The 18,613-nt window shown below is 46.4% G+C and overlaps 1 protein-coding gene and 1 long non-coding RNA gene across 7 annotated transcripts in view; one reads left to right on the top strand and one right to left on the bottom strand.

The window, feature by feature from the left end:
- BTRC (beta-transducin repeat containing E3 ubiquitin protein ligase) overlaps positions 1–5,844 on the bottom strand; it is a 115,319-nt gene extending 109,475 nt beyond the window's left edge. For 3 of the 5 annotated variants that reach the window (XM_066191041.1, XM_066191040.1, XM_066191042.1), the window contains exon 1: positions 5,528–5,842. In XM_066191041.1, coding sequence (XP_066047138.1) covers positions 5,528–5,827 — 300 coding nt within the window. In that variant the 5' untranslated portion in view covers positions 5,828–5,842. Of the gene's footprint in view, positions 1–5,169; positions 5,227–5,527 lie in introns of those variants that run through there. The other 2 variants (XM_066191039.1, XM_066191043.1) reach the window with 2 other exon arrangements.
- Positions 5,670–8,058, top strand: LOC136293899 (uncharacterized). 2 transcript variants are annotated; one of them, XR_010722272.1, is made up of 3 exons: positions 5,670–5,751; positions 6,578–6,679; positions 7,005–8,058. It is a non-coding gene; the product is annotated as an uncharacterized lncRNA (long non-coding RNA). The 2 variants fall into 2 exon arrangements; XR_010722271.1 differs by lacking the exon at positions 5,670–5,751 and adding an exon at positions 5,768–5,891.
- The last annotated feature ends 10,555 nt before the right edge of the window (positions 8,059–18,613 follow it).

Below are 18,613 nucleotides of genomic sequence, written 5' to 3'. Positions count from 1 at the left end.
CTTCCTCTAAAATCATCATTACCTTTCTGCATATCACAAACCATTTTAGGACACTGAGAATGTTGAGGTCACCACACACCTTGTATCTTGCAAAGGCTATTTAGGAAGCCCTTTGCCTAACCAAACTTTGTGGTTAGAACAGTCTGCTTCATCTTACTAATGAGAATGATAATTTAGTATCAAATACTCATGAGGAATTATAGCTCTGCTGACTGGCAAATAATTTGCCAAGGCAGATTAGTTTAGCTGCATAAAATAAATATCCACCTGCACATACTAGCACTAATCAGGGCGTGAAATTAAACTTTTTATTCAGTGGGAAATAACTGCTGCAAGGCGGCGATTTAGTCTGAGAAGCAAATATTAAGGTCAGCCTATTCTCTCTGATGTTTATAGTACATATTACAGTGGGAAGAGCATGGTGCAACAAATTTGGCTTTTTAAGTCTATGAAACTAAATACTTCAGTGATGCGATAGCAAATTTGCCATTTGCTTTTCTAATTGCATACATTTAATGGCGCAAAGTGGCTGAAATGAAACATTACCAGAGAAGTGAGGGTGAAGTTACAGAAGTACCAAAGGCCTGCATCAAGTGCAGAAAAATCTACAGCATGAAGTTTGGGGTAGAAGAAAATTAATCAATGTTTTCCATACAATGTACTAGTCCCAGCAAACACCAAAAAAACCAGGAAGCTATTTCAGTAGCATTGGAAAAGCTGGTAAGTGTATGTTTAATATCCAAGCAGGATTTGCAACCACACATTTAAAAGGCAATGCTCTGCTATCCCAGCTTACAAAATTATTCTCACTGATTTCATGACATTCTTGCTTTGGATACCCAGGGTTCTCTGCCACAATGTCCATGACACAAATATGTTACTGGGAAGACTGCAAGGTTCACAAAAGATTTTTTTAAAAATAGCTAACGAATAACAGGTCTTAAAAATCCTGGTCCTGTTGACACCATGAATGACATAGGTTCAGTGCAAGCAGAGTCTCTTTTAAAGTATAAGCCTTTGTCCATCTCTCCCATATTTATATATGCACAGCAGGAAAAAAAAAATTCCAACTTTATTACACTTCAGCCTTCAATTACACTGACTATTCTTTACTGTATTACCTGCCAATTATGTGGGAACTCCTACAAACACGCAAATATAAAAATTAATGAACCCCAGAGTTTCCCCTCATTACAAAATAAAACAAGCCACAACCAAAAACAACCCAAACCACAAAAAAAAAAAAAAAAAAAAAAAAGGGAAAAAACAAAACAAAACAAAAAACAACCCACAGATGCATCTTAAAACACAACCAGAAGGCTCTGGCTCTCTTGGGAAACTGGAAGACCTATCAGCAGCTCCTAGAATCCGGTCATTCAAAACCAAAAGGAAAATGGTATTTTGGGGGTGAAACAGAAAAAACCCACAAACACTCATACTGACTTCTTTCTATAAATGAGCTAGGAAATAAAGTGAATTATTGCTAATTAATTAATCCATGAAAACTAAGAAAGTGAAACTCTTTTACAGATAATGCCTTTGCCTCTCAAATGGACCTAGACGGGACCCCAAAGTGGTCAGATACTGTTCCAAGCACTGTTAATTAAACACAACTGAAGTTGTCACTAGTCCATTCAAGAAAACAGATGTCGCTTCATAGGGCTTTGATATTTTTCTTAAATACCTTTCAAAATGAGGAACAAAAAATATGAACTCTTATAAAAAGGGCTTTATTGTATTTTTATAGCATATTACATACCTTGTAACAATCATTCTGTTAAGTGTGGATGTCAGTTTTATTTTCTGTCCCTTTTTTCCTGGCTATTTACAAGCTTTGTAAGAATTGTTCCTTAATTAAGTCTAAACATAGTTTTATATAAATGGATTCCTGGAATTAAAAACGTTCAGACTAAAGAAATGATTGTTACAGAGACTGTAACAGGCCGTAAAAAAGAATGCCACTTTAAACAAAGATTTCTCATTTTAATTAAAAAGATAATCATCAGAACATTCGTATACTTAACAGAACCATTTGAAGCTAGTTTGAAAAAATATCTACTATTCTATGCAGGCTTATGTAGTTTATATGACATTTAATCAAAGTCTCAGTTGAGCCTATCACACTCACACTTTAAATACTGTATCTACAGTTTCAAACACTTACTCAAACTTGAAAGTTACTTATTGGGCACCTCGATTTCTTCTTCTTTTGGAAATGACTATGACTATGGAAATCCCATATTCCTGAATGCATAAAAAGCAGAGCTCTCTATGGCAAGGCGATTTGGGTGGGACTTTTGTGTGCATTTTTTTACTTTAATGGACACAGTCACCTCTCTCTTTAGCTTGTGCATCAGTTTCTCATATAATGTACTTTAGAAAGAGTGTACTTTCATCAGTAGGACTGTACAAAAAAGAAAAGAGGCTGAAGTGAACTAAGACAGGTTCCGCTCTGGTAAAATCCTTGCTGCAGCTGCAGAACACTGGACTATTTAATTTAAAAGATTGTATTTTAAATCTATGAACCATCTTTCATTAAAAAAAAAAAAGAACAAAAACCTCCAATAAAACTTTTGAAAAATGATGTGCAGAACACATAATACAAGACACTCATTCACCAGCAAAAACAGTCTTCCCTTGTGAGTATTCGCTTAGTATTGTGTAGTGTTAATACACAGCAATTTAATATCAGGAATAAATTAGGTCTTATTAAGACATAGAGGTAAATTAAGTAAGCAAATGAAATTTAATAAATAACTTAAACCTTAAAATATTAGATTATACATATGGTACCTGACCACAGATAACCAGGAAACTGGCAGCAGATATCTGCTAAATGCAATACGGCTCCACTGGCAAGTAATCTAGCCAACACCAGGCAGTGAGAAGGCAGCTGCCTTCTACTCCCATCAAAAAGTTGCACAGACATGAGCATAAAGAAGAACAACAGAGTACTGTTTGTCTTTCAAAGCATCAAATATAGATGCTTTAAAGCAAAATAATTTCATTCATAATACTAGCACTGGATGAAGCTTTCCCATTACATTTTTCTGTTAGAGTTAGACATTAAAATGAAAATCAGATCGCCAGATCCATCTTCCCTGATACCCTGTGATTCAAGAGAGGTGCTCAAAGTCAATGTCAAAAATTAACTACTGACATTTTTAAGTGGAAAAAGGTACTATTTTCTAGAGAAGCATAAACAAACTAGCACCTAGAGAGCTGCTTTTCAACCTGAAATGAGTCTTACCCCAACCACATATCAAAACCAAAACTGTCTCTCCTGCCTTTGATAATAGGCCTCATAACTCCAAAATGTATTTGAATATTTGCTCCTTGGGAAGCTCTCAGGGAAAATCAATAATTAATAGCAAAACCCACCTCGAGCCAAACTGTGAGCCCCAACAAGGAAGATGCAAACGAAGCATATCCCACACTCAGATGGACAAGGTAATCTACTGTGAATGATTCAGCATTAGCTGAGAGGATGCACGAGCTGATCTGCTACCTCTGTGTGGACAACAGTACCAGTGCCATTACTGCAGTGCCTGAGCACGGTCTGAGCGCTACAAGGCAGAGAAAAGACATTTCCTAGGAGAGCCAGGATGATACTGGCAACTGATTCCTCATGTATCCAGATGTATCTACCTGTGCCACCCTTCCAGGAACACCAGAAGACCCCACAAGTCTGACAAACACTTTAGTCCATCAGCAGAGTTAAAGTAAGAGCCTGCCTTCTGGACTGATGCACACTAAAGCAAACGCCTGAGATGTGCTCAACAAAACCTTCGCTTACTCTACTCCCAACCTGTAAGCAAAAATACTCTAAAAAGTTCAGAGTGGACAGAGGGATGCCACATCTTTCACTGCATGTTTGACAAGCATTTTACATACAAGAGGCACTTCAACAAAATATGAAAGAGCGTGGGTTAGCTTTTAGCTCTCAGAGCAGCCTGGTCTTGATAAATCTTCCCTTTATCTGGTGCTCTTAACAGACGCATATCCCAGAAGAGCAGCTTCCTCTCATGGTCATGCCTCTCCCCAGTGCCAGGGAGCTCTATTGTTTGAGTGGGACACTGCCAGCTGCAGGATGGACAGGGACTCCCTCAGCCCACAGGCCCAATCTTATACATGATCTCAAACCACCTGGACTAAGCCCCTGAATGGGAACCTTAGCACAGGGGGTGAAAAAAGTAATGTATGAGAAGTCAGCGCAGCACGTTCACAATACTGTCTGGCAGCAGAAAGGAATGTTCCAGCAAAAACTTTCTGGGATGTGAAACTCACTATCTAGGGGCAGGTTGTAATTACCAAGCTTGGCCAAACACACGTGCAGCAGGATCTGGGACACTCCTTTGGCCAATCCCACACCAGAGGGCCATTCATTATTACTAATTGCTGCCTTGCCTATTTAGGTGTCCACAGCATTTTTCCACTTCACCTAGCTGAGACTCTATAAATCTGGAAAACCTGGAGACTACTAGCAAACAGGTCAAAAAGTCTCAAGAGAGAAACAAGTTCTTCCAGATTAAAAACCAAAAGCCAAACAAGTGTTTCAAAGCTCAATTAGAAATTAAAATTGACAACTAGAGTTTCCTCAATTTCATTTTGAGCATATGTTCTGAAGATTTAATAGAATTCCTTCTTCCTGATGAGCTCAAGTTTAGTTCTGTGCTACTAGAAGCACTAATGCAAAACAAACTTGAAGCAAGCGTTGCCAGTCATTTAAATTACATCCTAAGGGAAAGAACAGTTTGGGGCACCTGAAACTTACATTCAGTTTAGTTGGCAACACTTTGTTTTCATTTCTAAATTTTACATTTCTGGCCAAACCGCTTAGAAATATCAACAAAGGAAGAAAAAGAGAATGAAGCTACAGTTTAAGCCCACAGTGCCTCAAATTTATGGAAATAAGCCATTTTTGAAGAGCATCTTGGATGCAGGTACTGTTTTCCATACCAAAGGCCAACTCAAAACCTAAACAATGTACGTGCTCCCCGCAGTCACTGTCACCGATATTCTGCTGCAGCAGCAGGTGAAACACTCGAGTGTCAGTATTTAGAGATCTCGCAGTAGAATGGGAGGAAAAACAAAATTACAGAGGGGTAGTGAGCACTGCAGAAGGACAGTCTAAGGTGCACAAATAAAGAAAAAAAATCCAAGAATTACATGCGCAAAACCTGCTGGTGCCTGCGGGCCCCTCTGCCAGGTCCTGCCTCGCTCCAGTTTAACTTCTCCCGCTCTCAGGTGGCACCTGCAGCCCCCTTCCCCTCCTCCCAATGCTCCCTTTGCCCGCACCTGGGGACCCTGCACACTGCCCTCCCCGCAGGCAGGTCCCCCTCCCTGGGCCCCGCTCGCACCGTCCCCCGCCCGCCAGCCCAGCGCCCTCCAGCCCGGCCCCAAGGCCCGCTCCCTTCCCCACTGCCCCCCGCTCCACCTCGCCCCGGCGCCCTCCTCCCGCAGCCCCACCATACACAGAGGTGCCCACCCTCCCTCGCCGCCTCCGCCAACCCCCGCGGCCCCTCACCATGAACTTGAGCGCCTTCTCCTGCAGGACGGCCTCGGCCGGGTCCATCGTCCTGCGGGGCCGGGCCGGGGCCGCCCCCCCCGGCTCAGTGAAGGCCGCAGCCAGCGCAGACGGGAACCTGCGCTGCCCCGCGCCCCCCCCACCTCGCCCCGCTGCCCGCACGGCGCATGCGCCGCTCCGCCGGCCCACGGGAAATGGAGTCCCCCACCACGTCCCTGGCAAAGGTCCGACCTGCCGGATAAAACTACAAATCCCGGCAGGTTTCGGGATTGGGGGCACGCTGGGAGCCGGCTGGCACATGCGTTGTGCGCAGCGCAGGGGGCCGACGGGGGTTGTAGTAACATTGCGGCCGTGACGGTGCGAGGTGCGGCCCGGGGTGGGATGGACGCGGCCGCTGTGGGCGGGCGGAGGAGGGAGGTGAGGAGGCGCGTCCTGCAGGTGTCGTGGGGGCAGTTTGCAGCTCCAGACCTTCCCTGAGGTGGAAAGTACGGCTGGCTCCTGAGCCACAGCCCTGCGCCCTCAAATGCCCCCCAGGAGGGCTCGGCTGCCCCCACGCTTTGCTCCGGCTGCGCTCCGTGCCCGCGCACTGTCGGTGTTCGAGTCGAGTGTTGCTGCTAAACCTACACAGAGCCCCGTGCGCTGAGTGCCAAAAATGTCCGGTGAAAAGTCACCAGACCGAAGGTCCACGGGGGATGTGAAACAGGAGAATTTGCAGCGCTGGAATGAATCAGTAGGGTGACATCATTCTTGAGAGATGTTTGTTTGAAGCCATCCTGTACATAAAAAGCCTCCCGTGGTGCTTTGGTGCCCTTTTTCTAATAATGTTTCTAGATCAATTTTCCCTGAAAATTGGACCAAGTTTTCTTTGCTGTACTAAGCAGCAAAGAGAAAAAACAAAATTGATCAGCATTCCTTGACTACCACCTGCACATAGAAGCGACAATATTTACCATATCCCCTTTGTTTCTCTGTTGGACAACCTACAAGACGAGTTCAAGTGGTAGCCATTGCTTCTAATCCTCTTATTAAATTTGTCTCATCTCTTTCCAGTTTTTCTACATTTTTCACAGTGCCCAAAAATTGAAGCCTCCTTGTATGGAGCAGCAGAGAGAAATTGCTTCCTGTGGTTTTACTACCAACTGTAAGACCCTAGTAAGTTTTTACTTCTCTATAGCAAACACAACACTGATTTCTAGCCAGTTTGTCATCTAGTAAAACACTCAGGTTCTTTTACTTGCTGCATCTATATATTTGGCTCTGCATTTTAAGTAAGATACTCTGAATTTCTTCCTATTTAAATGCAAAGAAGCCAGCCACAAACAGCAGCACTTGCTTGCCCATATGCAGCTGAAACCCATTGTTTTCATTCCTGTGTTTGACACAGGAACAAAAGTGAAGCTTCAAGCAGGTACAAAACCAGTATCTCCTGATTACCAGTTCCTTCCCTCATTTTCTCTAAATACTCCATCTCCTCCAGATTTTCAGGCAAGAAGATCAGAGAGAAAACAGAGGATGCAGAGAATGTGCCCATTACTGGATTCCTCCCAGGGACATGTGACTAGGTGGTGCCTCATGATCCAGTGCCAGGAGTGTCTGTTGCAGCCAGTGACCCAGCAGAGGTGACAGGGAATGTCAGCCTTTGCAGGGTGTGTTGCTGGCGTAATCTATGCTCCCAGAGCAGTGGTCTAAGAGGAGGAGGAAGGGATAACCTGACATTCTCCCTCTACAATCCCAGGGCATAGAAATCTCCCAAATAAAGTTTTCATGTCACCAGGACAAAAGGCTGCCATTCTTGGACCGACCCAGCCGTGCTCTTGGCCGTCATACTTGAAGCCCAGACTCTAGCAGTGAAATGCCTGAAATGCTTGGCTCTAGTGGGGCTGGGCACTTTCCAGACTGCTGACAGCACTGAAAACACTCACCACGATTATATAAATAACAGTAATTATAATGAGGGAATCCTATAATTACAAAGGGAGGGCTCCTGTAACAGCACTGAAGGCAACCAGGGACTGCTGGTGCTTGAGGCAGGACTCTCCTGTGTCTCCTTCCTCCAGGCATCCTGCAGCTGGCTTGGGATGTAAATGGATCCTCCTGGTAGTAGTGGCAGGCTCAGGCCTTTGACTGCATGGTTTATTTGTCAATAATATCTGATGCTGGCCTAATTGTTGGAAAATTGGAAAGTGTAATGCTTCAGCATTAGACACCAGTGTCCTAAAGCCCTTCAGGCTGATGGAACTGTCTGGACTGTAACTTACAGGGGATTAACATCCCTGAACTATGTGGAGCCAAAACTAACGAGTGTTTAGGTGCTCGACTTAAACTTGGTGGTAGAAGGTCATGGCTTGGTTATTCTGCCACACTGCCATCAGGACCCCACAATGCAGAACCACTGCAGAGGGACAGGGCAAGAGCCTCAACCACAGCACAGACTGAGGAAGGATTCAGAGAAGCAGCACTTGGCCCAGCAGCACTGAGCATGGAGTAACGCCTTGTTGTGGGAACCTCACGTGGATCTCTGCATCTGCAGCCTGACCTTGTGGCCCCTTTCCACTGTGGAATGCTCCCTGAAGCTGAATGGCCAGCTCTGCACCCACCAGCTTGCTATATCATCTGTGGCCAAAAGAGAGAATGGTTAGCACAACAAACTGTGACACCATCAAGGTGCCACATCACAGAGAAGGCAAAGAGACACTGGAGAGGTCTGTGGTGCATGAGGCAGGAAGAAGGCACACTTCAACAGATTAACAAGCAAACAATTATTTGTTTGAATTGCAGGAACTGGGTGCGTGTAGTCAGTGCTGTCTCTGCCACAGTAGAGCCACCCTGACCAGCTCTTCTTTACTTTTCCTTGAAACAGCAACCAATCCCCCCCTCCCTGCCCTCCACCCCCCTCACTGCAGAGCACGTTGCATGAAACGAGCCCATATAGTGCTCAGGGACCTCACCATCCTTCCAGATGAAGGATGCTACCTAACAGTAAAGATATTACTGTGATTATTTTTGCAATAGCATATTGCTCTGTGCATTCTGGACTCTGCGGACCACATCCACGCCTGGTGTTACGCCATGTTAATTTGCTGTGGCAGTCATTAATTGGGTAAGGAACAGCTGGTGCATTGCTTCAAGTGAAGCTGATTGGGTCAGTAAGTAGGTGGTTAAGCAATCTACAGCAGGTACAGCCCTACCTTTCTCTGCACTCCAGAGGGGTTTCACTTCTTGTCCCAGTGACCCATGGTGGAAGCAGCAAGATTTGGCCATGAAACATTAGGGAACTTTAATCAGTGCAGTTCCTTTGGGCATTATTGCCTGAATTTTTATATTTTGAATAATAAAGGATGATTTTAAATTAAATTTGTGGAGTCACCATCTGTGTGTGCTTGGCCTTGTTTTCCTCTACTTTGGCAGTGCCTTGGCTTCGTTCTTTCCAAGTTGGAGCAAAAAAGAAAGGGAAGTGAAAAGAAGGGAGTTCACTGATGGAAGAATGTTTTGTTGTTCTCTTTGTCCTGCAAGAACTTGGCGGCAGCAGTGGCAGCAGCTGCTGCTGGGGCTGTGTTTCACAGTGGTGAGCACACAGGCAATCTCTGATAGCATGAGAGCTTGTGAGAAGGTGACAGGGACCCCTGCACCCAGAAACATCCCAGTGGTTCAGCTCAGCCTCCCCAGCCCAACTTATCCCTGACGGTGGCATGTTTCACACAGAGCTCTGGCATCTCAGCTAAAGGCACTTGGTGTGCAATGGCCTGGGAAAACTGAGGGCAGAATGGCTCCCTGCAGCCTGTGGGCAAAGGGGCTTTTTTAGGACAAAGGGACGCTCAGTCATGCAAGAGCAAAGGGAGAGAGTCCAAGACCACACAGTAGGAATTATGTTCACTGAGCAGGACAGTACTCATTACCTGGTATAAGAAGATGTGCAAGGCTGCACGTATGGAGGGAATGACCAGAGAGAAAGGCTTGTCTGCAAAGAAACCACAGTAGTGTAGGCCGTAGGTTAACATTTACAGGTTGAGCTGATTGTATCCCTTGGGCTGCTGGAAAGGGGAGCTGCATCCTCTCTCTTGTCTCTGACAGCCATGTTTCCTCCTCTCACCTTCTCCTGGCTCCAAAACCTGTTTTCTAGCACAGTGAGCTGGATTCGTTCTATAGTGGCAGAAAAATTATACTCAGGAAATATAAACTAAGCACTTTGCTGGCAAATCAAACTGGCTTTTTCTTGGGACCACACTAGTGGCAAAGCTACTGTAAGGGCAGGAGGGACCAGGGGAGAGAAGGATGAGGCTGGTCCCTCTCAGTTTTTGGGAGCTGCTAATTCAGCAAATAGAAGTTGGAAAACCTCATCTTTGCACTTGTCAGGATCCCCTTACCCTCCTGGGGGTTGAGAGCCCTCCTTGCACTAATAGCATCATCACTGGCTCTGGATGGCCAAGGCAGAGTGTCTTGGACATGGCAGATCCTGAGAGTTTGGAGTCCTTACAGGGATCCTGAGCAGACTAAACCCGAACTCACTTCCCAGTTTCCCATCTTACCATGGTGCTGCTACCCCACCAGATTCACTTGGCCACTGGGAGGCAGACAATGCTGAAGCCCTGCTCCCAGTCCTCTCCATTGACTCTGTAGGTGCTTTGTTTAAAATGTGGATTAAAATAAATCAGGGCAACATTCTTGTTCAGGTACTATACCGACTGTTCAGCAGCCTTCCCAGTCTCCGTGGTCTTGCCAGAGGTCCTGGTGTGGAGCACCAGGCTGAGGCACCTATAGAAACATGCGCCCTGACTCTCAGCCAGCCAGGGGCCCCCAGCACAGATCTGGAAGTGCCTCTTTACCCTTAAAGCAGCTCCTTCACTCTCTGAGGCCTTGCTACCTCCCCTGGGATGTGTCCTTTGGTGTTTGCAGCACCTTCCATCAGCCTGTCCTTGACACAGCAGCAATGACAAATTCATCAGTCCTTTGGCAAACATGAGTCCAGAGGAGCGTTGCTGGGAGCTCATTGCGGCTGCCTGAAGGGAGGCAAAGGGAAGAGAAAGATTTCTTCTTATGAGGACAAAAAACAAACCCAAACCACCAAACCTGACCCGACAGAACAAAAACAACCCCAACAAGTACCTTGTAGTCAGAACAGCCTTTTAAAGTCTCATGAATATTTAGTTTGTCCTCATGTAAAATATATGACTTTGTGTAAGGATCAGGCAAAGGAGGTGCATGATTTTTTTCTGATTTATGGGCCCAGCAACGGATTATTCATAGCAGAGCAGCTGTGTGGAAAGATTCATCCACTGCAAAATGTGATTGTACATCAGGCAGTGTGAGGGAACAGAGCTATGACTAATGGCTACTTTACATATAAATGAGAAGGTTTGCGCTAGGAACTGTAAAAAAAATACAATCGTTCAGCTGACGGGCCTGGCCTCTTTATCGAAAGTGCTGCACAGGGGCCACGGAAAGCCAGGAACAAGCCTGGCTGAAGGCGCTGCCTTCTCTCACATCCTTCAACATGCAATAAATGAGGCAACAGCAGTTAAGGCTTCCAAGGGCCAAATTTGTTGCTAGCATCAATCTGCAATGGGCAAAGGCAGATGTTTCTCCTCCTGCCTTAAATACCCCTGAAGTCCCTCCTGGCCAAGCTGAGGTAGACTCTGCTTTGAGCATCATGCTCAAAAAGCAGAGGGCCAGCATGAGTCAGGGTGCTTGGCACAAGCCCCAGCATAAACCCTTTGCTTCCCCTCCCCACTGTGATCACAGCACCCCCCACGCTCGCTCTTCTAGCCGAGACGGGTTGTCTAGACATTGCAGATGTGGACAGATGTTGGGGCTGTAATTTATAACAATGGCCTCCAGAAGGCAATTCCAATTTGTTTCGCTAAAGCTTTAAGTTACAGGCAGCAAGATCTCCTGTAAATACTCTTGACTTACATAGTAAGTACATAAGAGAGTTTTCCTGGCAAAAGCCCACTTGCTGCTGTGACTGTGCCTTTCTCCATATCACAGAGGCACATTACAATTCACAAATCCAAAAGCAATTGCCCTCTGCCATGGACCCAACAAGTCCAAGAGTGACCTGGGTTCCAGGAGCTGACAGACATGCAGTTCTTAGAGGTTGCTTCTACAGCATCATTCACTGCTCAGAGGAGGAGTTTGGAATCCTGCCTGCAGAGTCAACCCACTCATTCATGTGCACCCCATTTCTCATGGGACATTTTTCTGCCATTTGGTGCCTGAAGGAGAACTCAGAAAAGGAGATTTGAGATTTTCCCAGCCCTTGAAAATACTCCCAAGAGGGACACCTCTCTTGAAAGCAAAAAGGCCCTCATAGGAAAGATTTCCCTCTAGGAAATGATGCACACAGCCTTGCCTCTGCCCCGGTTCCTACCAATCCTCTTCAGAGCAGCCCAGAGTAGGCATCACGGGGCCTTCTCCCTCTGTCACCCAATATCTCAGACACTCCTTTTGCTGCTCTAACCTTCCTGTGAAAGACAACCACAGTTGCAGTTTTGCAAGCCTGCAGCAGATACCATTACAATGAAGGACCCAGAGCCGTGTAGCCATGGGTGAAGAGGGCACCCAAGAGTCAAAAGCAGCTACTTTGACCACTTCTGTCATTTGAAGCCTTCCAACCAAGGGTTAGACAAGCAAGGGAGAATTCCTCCAACACTGTTTCACAGCACCTACAGTTCATCTGCTTGCACAGTCACAGGGGAAAGAATAGAAGCCCTTTAGCAATTATTTGCGCCTGCAATTGTGTTTGTGCAGGTTGTTCCTAAATTGAGCAGCACTGAGGTGCTCTGCAGTGGCTGTATTGGTGCACAGGTGCATGAGTACCCATGGAGGCATATGCTGGACTGGCTGGAAGTCCCTCCAGCAGTCCCTAATAAATTACAAAAGCTGTTTCTAACATCCAGCAGCCAGACAGGCCCCAGAGATCCCATTCTGTAGCATATTCAATCATGCTAGGTATACTACCATGGGGACCACTGCCCAGGAAACTAGCAAACTCCTTCATTTCAGTCTACACAGATTTTCACATTTGTGAGTGTGCCAGTCCCATTCATCTCTGTGGCTAGGCCATCATACTAGTGAAAATCTGTAGAAGACCTCTGTGTGTATAAAATCACCAGAAAACAGAGACATGAGGTTTTATCTCATGTTCATTAGAGATGAACGTATTTGGAGACTGGGAAATAGCATATGGCTGAAATCCCATCCCAATCTTTCGAGAGTCCCCGCACAGGACATAAACCAAAAGAAAATTAAGTATATATGTATATATATGTGTGTGTGTGTGTATTTATTTATTTATTTAACTTATAAATATATATTTAACTTATATATATTTGAAATAAAGAGCATAGAGTGTGGCTGGAGTCAGCCACTATCACAATTTCACCCATAAAGCGAGGTTATGGAGAAGCGAGACCCTGCAAAATCTGGAAGACAAAAAGTTCTTCAATTAGAGGACATTTGTGTGAGGTTTGGTTGGGATTAGAGACATGCTCCATTTGGATTTGCAGATGAAAGTCTGGAGCCATGTGAGAGACTCAGAAAGAGAAACCCACTGATCTCCCAGAGGAGTGGGAGCAGAGACCAAACCAGCACAATCACGCTTTGTAAATTTGTGTCACTTTGGTTCTAGAGTTTGCAATTAAAGCAATGGGAAATGGCAGTTTTCATGTTTTCAGCCAAATTAAAAAGTCTTACTTTCCCCAGCCCCCAAAAGTTTAATCTCAGATTTAATGAAACATTTAATTTGAAGCAATATATCTTAATTTGTGGGGAAGCAATTTATTGAATTAAAGTAAATAAAGTAATAAATTATTTATTGTTCTTTAATTTTAAATTTTTCAGCAGAGCAATCAGCTGAATTCAAGGCAAAACAAATGTCTGAGCCCCCATTTACCTTCTTCTGCAGGGAGAATACTTGATGCCTCTTTCAACTCAGCGTGGTGTGGGAGAAGGTCTTGAAGGAGAGGCTTTTCTAGGAGGGAAGCAGACTTTTGGCACTCAGCTCCTTTTGCAACCACAAAGGCAAATTTCCACACTGCTTCACATACCTGTGATTATCAGTGCAGGGGAGGCACAATGGTGCTGCAGCTCATTCTGCAGGCAGCATTCAAACCAGCCCAAGGCAGGCAGATGGTTTTATCCATGGGAATCTGACTTGGAGACTTTTCTGTGCCCTGAAGGATGGTGTGGGGATTAGGATCCAAAAACGGATTTTCTCCATTTCGGCTTTAAAATGGGAAAGCAGAGCAGGCCTCTTAAGTTTAGGTTACTCTTCCAAAACATATCACAGTTGCAAATTGGATACCCAATACCTGCAGCCCAGCCAGGTGCTGCTGAGTCCCAGCCTGGAGCTGTGCTGTCTGTGTTAAGGGAGAAAAGCCACATTTTCATGGGAGAGGGCACAGGGAAAACAGGACCTATGCCTCACTTGCACACTTTGTGCCCTGAACCAGCTTCCAAAGTAAAATACAAACCCAAATACTGTGTCTTCCCAGACACTTCAAAGCTCCATGCTTTGTGACCCATCATTTCCAGATCCCATATAGGATTCTAGCAACTGATGGAATAGAAGGCCAAGGTTTAGGTGCACAGATGACCCCAAGGAAGAAAACAAGCCTGACCCTGCAGCTTCCCAACAGTCAAGAGGATAAGGGGGCCCTGGGACTAGTCATCTCCATGGGCATGAAGCCTGGGGCTAGTACTGCTGTTTCCAGAGAGCTGGACTGGACGACTCCCTCCCCTGTTTGCTCAAGCACTTCCAATTAAACCCAGTGGAATTCAATCTCTTACTCTTAATAAACTTCCCTGTTTCCTTGCCAACTCCCCTCCGGACACCAAGACGCTATTACTCCAAACACAACAGGAAAGGGCTATTTTTTCTGCAAACTTTCTGACTGAAGAGGCAAGCATGATCCCCCCTAGCAGGATCTGAGCCATTAGGATCCATGAAAATTAACTGCAAATAAACATTTGGGAAGGGGAGGGGGAACGGGGCTGCCAAGCCACAGCAAAAAGGTTGTGCACATCCTTCCCCAGGCAGGTGAACACCTCCAATTGCTAACTAGTGTGTACCTACACATGGGACTCAACATGGAATTTGGGAACTTGTGTTCTGCTGTGAGCATGTGTATCTCCAAGGATGCTGCCCCTTATTTCTGTGCCACCACAGGTCCATTTTCATGCATCCCAGGCATGCAGTTCTCCGGGTGGGGAAGCTCTAACAGCCCTTTTCTTGTTGCTAACACCACTCTACAGCATGCACATGTAAGGAAGCTTTACAGCCCCCCTCCTCCAGCCTAGAGTCCTCATCCCCACGTGCTACATCTCCATTGCACAGACCCAGAAGATTAATGCAGCCATCTCCCTTTTCCCAAAGCCCTGGTCGCAGCTTTGCAAGGCAGGAGCCTCCTTCTCCGCTCTCCTCTCCCTGACAGATGCCTCAGAGCCCGGGGCCGCAGTTAAGGTGACAAGATTCAGCAATTCTTTATGAACATTTCATTCCCGCTCGCTACACGACGTAAATTAGATGGTGTGTTACATTCGGGCAAGAAGCACGATATGTCACTGTGGCGCCGGCCCATTGGATGGAGAGGCTAATCCTGCCGTGAATTTCATTACTGCTTTTATGCCATCGGAATTAGCTCGGTGACAGTGAGCCTGATTGTCTTTCACTAGGGGTTTGCCGGGGCACAGGAAGGCTTCCTCCCTGATGGGAGCACTACTGAGTGACCCCACTCTGTGGCCGCTCATTGTGCCTTCCCTGGGGCAGGGATAGAGTGATGTCCAGCTCATGGGGAACTCTGATGTTCCTCCTCCTCAGTGCTCACATAGCGAGATTTGAAGGATCACCTTGCATGGGTGTGGCCAGGATGATGACAACCCCCCTCCCTGTATCAGGAAGGTGTTTTATCCCTCCCCCTCATCTTTATGTTCACATAGGCAGTTGTCCTGAGAACACTCTTCTTGCTATGGTGGATTCCTCATTCTCTCAGCACACACCGTGTCAGGTACCAGTGCTTGAGAGCCAGGGACACAAACTGCAACCTGTGCTGCAGCTGGGCCAAACTCAGTTCTCATATCAGTGTCTGCACTTGCGGGTTTCATACCCTTGCCCAGCATAAGAGGAGATGCATAAGATGTACAGAGCCATTTGCCATCACTCAGGCTCAGTTTGGCCGTTTCCTCCTGAAGTGTCCTGATGAAGAATATCCTAAGTGTGGGTCACTCAGCAGGTGCTGACCATAGGGAGTGAAGCTAGACAAGTTGTACCTGTCCTGTGTTTATCACTCCATCTCTTCTGTTGTAGGGCTACTGCTATTCAGGGGGCAAAGCCAGGAACATACAAGAGCTTTCCAAAGAGCCAGCACTTACCTTGGTGACATTGCTGAGAGGTCAGTCACCCTAAGGGTAAGACATAGCAGAGAGAAATCTGGGACATCTGAAGAGCCCAAATGAAACAAAGGTAGGGCTGGCCACATCCACCTCCTGTATCCACTTAGCAAGTTGCACGTTCTCTGGTGAAACAAGGGGTCTCAGAAACATGCTGTAAGCTGTCCCCTGATGCTATCTCCAGACCCAGCCATCAGGAATCTGCTGAATCTGAGCACCCACATTTCATAAACCTCATGGCTTTAGTTCCCCAAACCTAGCTTCTGGAAATACTTTCTCCCTCCCCAAAGGCCCATGACTGCCACAGCTCACTCCTCTCCATTTTTATTTCCTCTCCCATCCTCCCTGCCCACCCCCAGTTTGCATTCAGCTACATTTGCTACCTCTCTCCCAAGATAAAATGTCTCCATACACCTAACCAGCAAACACCCATGTGCAGACTCATGCTTGCCCACCTCTTACTGAAGCACTTGACATTTCTCCTGGTGCTTTTGAGCACTGCTGCCATTTACAATGTTTAAATGTCAGTGTGATGCCCTCCAGGGGTCCAGAGGATTGAGCTACGAAACACTTGAAGGTTGCAGATGACGTTGGTGATGGTCATCAGACTGATCTAATTGGTTCTGTACCCTAGCAGAGGTTCAGAAACCAAATTGCAGGAGCAAGGATAGGAGCACATACTGATCATCACAGCCTATCATCCCAGTGCATCTCCAAAGTTCAGGTTTTGTGGTTCTGCATAGTTACAACTTCAAACCCTCTTCCAGTGGTGGGTATGGCCCCTGGAAAATGCACAGGAGGCTTCAAAGCCTGATGTCAACAGGAAAAAACTCTCATGACATTCATAGATGGAAGGTCTAGGTATGCAGCAGCTGCTGAAAAGCTCTATGCCTCCAGACAGACCCGTCCTGCTCTCCTTCTGGCTGTCCCAGTGTCTTGTCCCAGGGCAGCTTTGGGTGATCCAATACACAAAGTAGTGGTGCAGGCACTGCAAAACATCCTCTGGGGGACTGAAGGAGCCCTCCTGTGCTGGGTCTTGTAAAAACACAGCATGGGGGGAAAGTCCTCTTTTGCCCAAGCAGGAAAGCTGATATCTGTAACTAGGGAAGGACTGTGTTGCAAATACTGGGAGTCAAATCCACCTGGCTGGGGTGTTACCAAAAGACAAGTTAGATCTGAAACCCATCCTTAAGGGTGACTCTGTGAGCAGAGATGGTCTAACTGTACAGTCTGGATATATGGAGAGAGCCAGTAATACCGATGTGTGGAGCTCTGCCCTGTACTCTTGGCCCCCTCCTCCCACTCTCAGGACAAGAGGATGCACAGCCTTAATGCACATCTATTAGTCAAAGTGCTCTCCTCTTAGGTAAGTACTTTGGGAAGCTTGCCTAGTCCCTCACAGTAATACTCCATTAGTCCTTCACTCCAATTAGTGGGAGGAGGAGTGGGAGGGGATGGGAAGAGCAGGAGGAAGTTAACAAACCGATTTGGGTTGATAAACTACATAAGAGGTTTGTCAAAGACAGGAAAAGGAATGAAAGCAGTCAAACCTCAGGACAAGTGCTAGAAGGTACATAAGAGCAAGGTGTAGTAGACAATGGCTCTTGATCTCTTCCCAGAGGAGGGGGCAGGATGCAGCCTTTCCTCTGTCCTTTGGGATGGGGAGGCAGGTAGCACCTGTAGCTTGGATGGGGATGGTAGCCCTTTGCCAGCAGTTTGGGGGATCTGTTGTTGGGTTCAACCAGGATGAAAACAAACAAACAAACAAACAAACAAAACCCCCCAAAAACCCCCAAAAATCATGTAGATAGAATTTGCTATTGTGTCCACAGCCTTCTTGATAGAGATTTCCTCTTCTCCACCATCAAGTCAAATACAAACATGCCCCCAAAGAGCAGTGCCAGGGCAGGGGACCTCAGTCCTCAGAAGAAATCTGCTTGGCTTTGTGACATGCCATGAGAGGTGACAGCTGAACCCCAGAGGACAGAGAGTGTCCTGTTTCTGGGGTCACAGGGGTCCAGGTACCACTGTCTGAGTAATGTCAGTCACTGCTCTTCACAGCTTGAGAAGCCTCCCTGACCCTGGAGGCAGCCCAACCTGGAAAGGACTCACCTGTGATGGGGGACAGTCTCTAGGCAGAGCCAGCAGGAAAAAAGTCCCTGGGAAAAGCAACTGTTGGGGCACTACAGCATATGACTGTCCCTCAGCCCAGCTCACCCTGTCACAAAGTGCCCCAGCGACAGAAGAAAAGGCAGGAGAGGCTGGTCCCTCCCAGCCCAAAACCTGGACCAGCCCACCAGCACTCCGAGCATCACTTCCCTCCCCTCCAGATCTCCCCTCTTGCTGTGCCAATCTTCCAGGTTTCAGGCAGAGCTGATTCATAGAGACAGCTCTCCCGGCAGCTGAGAGCAGTCTCGGCTGGATTTGCCCCCAGACGCAAGAAAGCCTTGGACAGATAATTCATCGTGCAGCCCGACGCAGCCGAGACAAGGCCAGGAGCTGTACAGAGCAAAAATAAAAAAGTCACTGGGACTCCCCATATCATATATATATCAGCCAGCAACAGCTCCATCGGGAACAAAGGTATTCAAGCATTGGAAAGAGAGTGCTTAGCAGTAAAATAGGTCCTGGAAGCCCTCGGGCACTATTTACTGGGGAATGAATCTACCTTGGTGACTGATTGCAGCCTTTTAACCTGGA

Source organism: Chamaea fasciata, unplaced genomic scaffold, assembly GCF_029207755.1.
Source record: "Chamaea fasciata isolate MVZ Bird 193981 ecotype frontalis unplaced genomic scaffold, bChaFas1.0.hap1 SCAF_9, whole genome shotgun sequence".
In the NCBI taxonomy this organism is placed as follows: Eukaryota; Metazoa; Chordata; class Aves; order Passeriformes; family Sylviidae; genus Chamaea; species Chamaea fasciata.
Note: the sequence above shows the minus strand (reverse complement) of the source record. Positions and strands in the feature narration are given on the sequence as shown.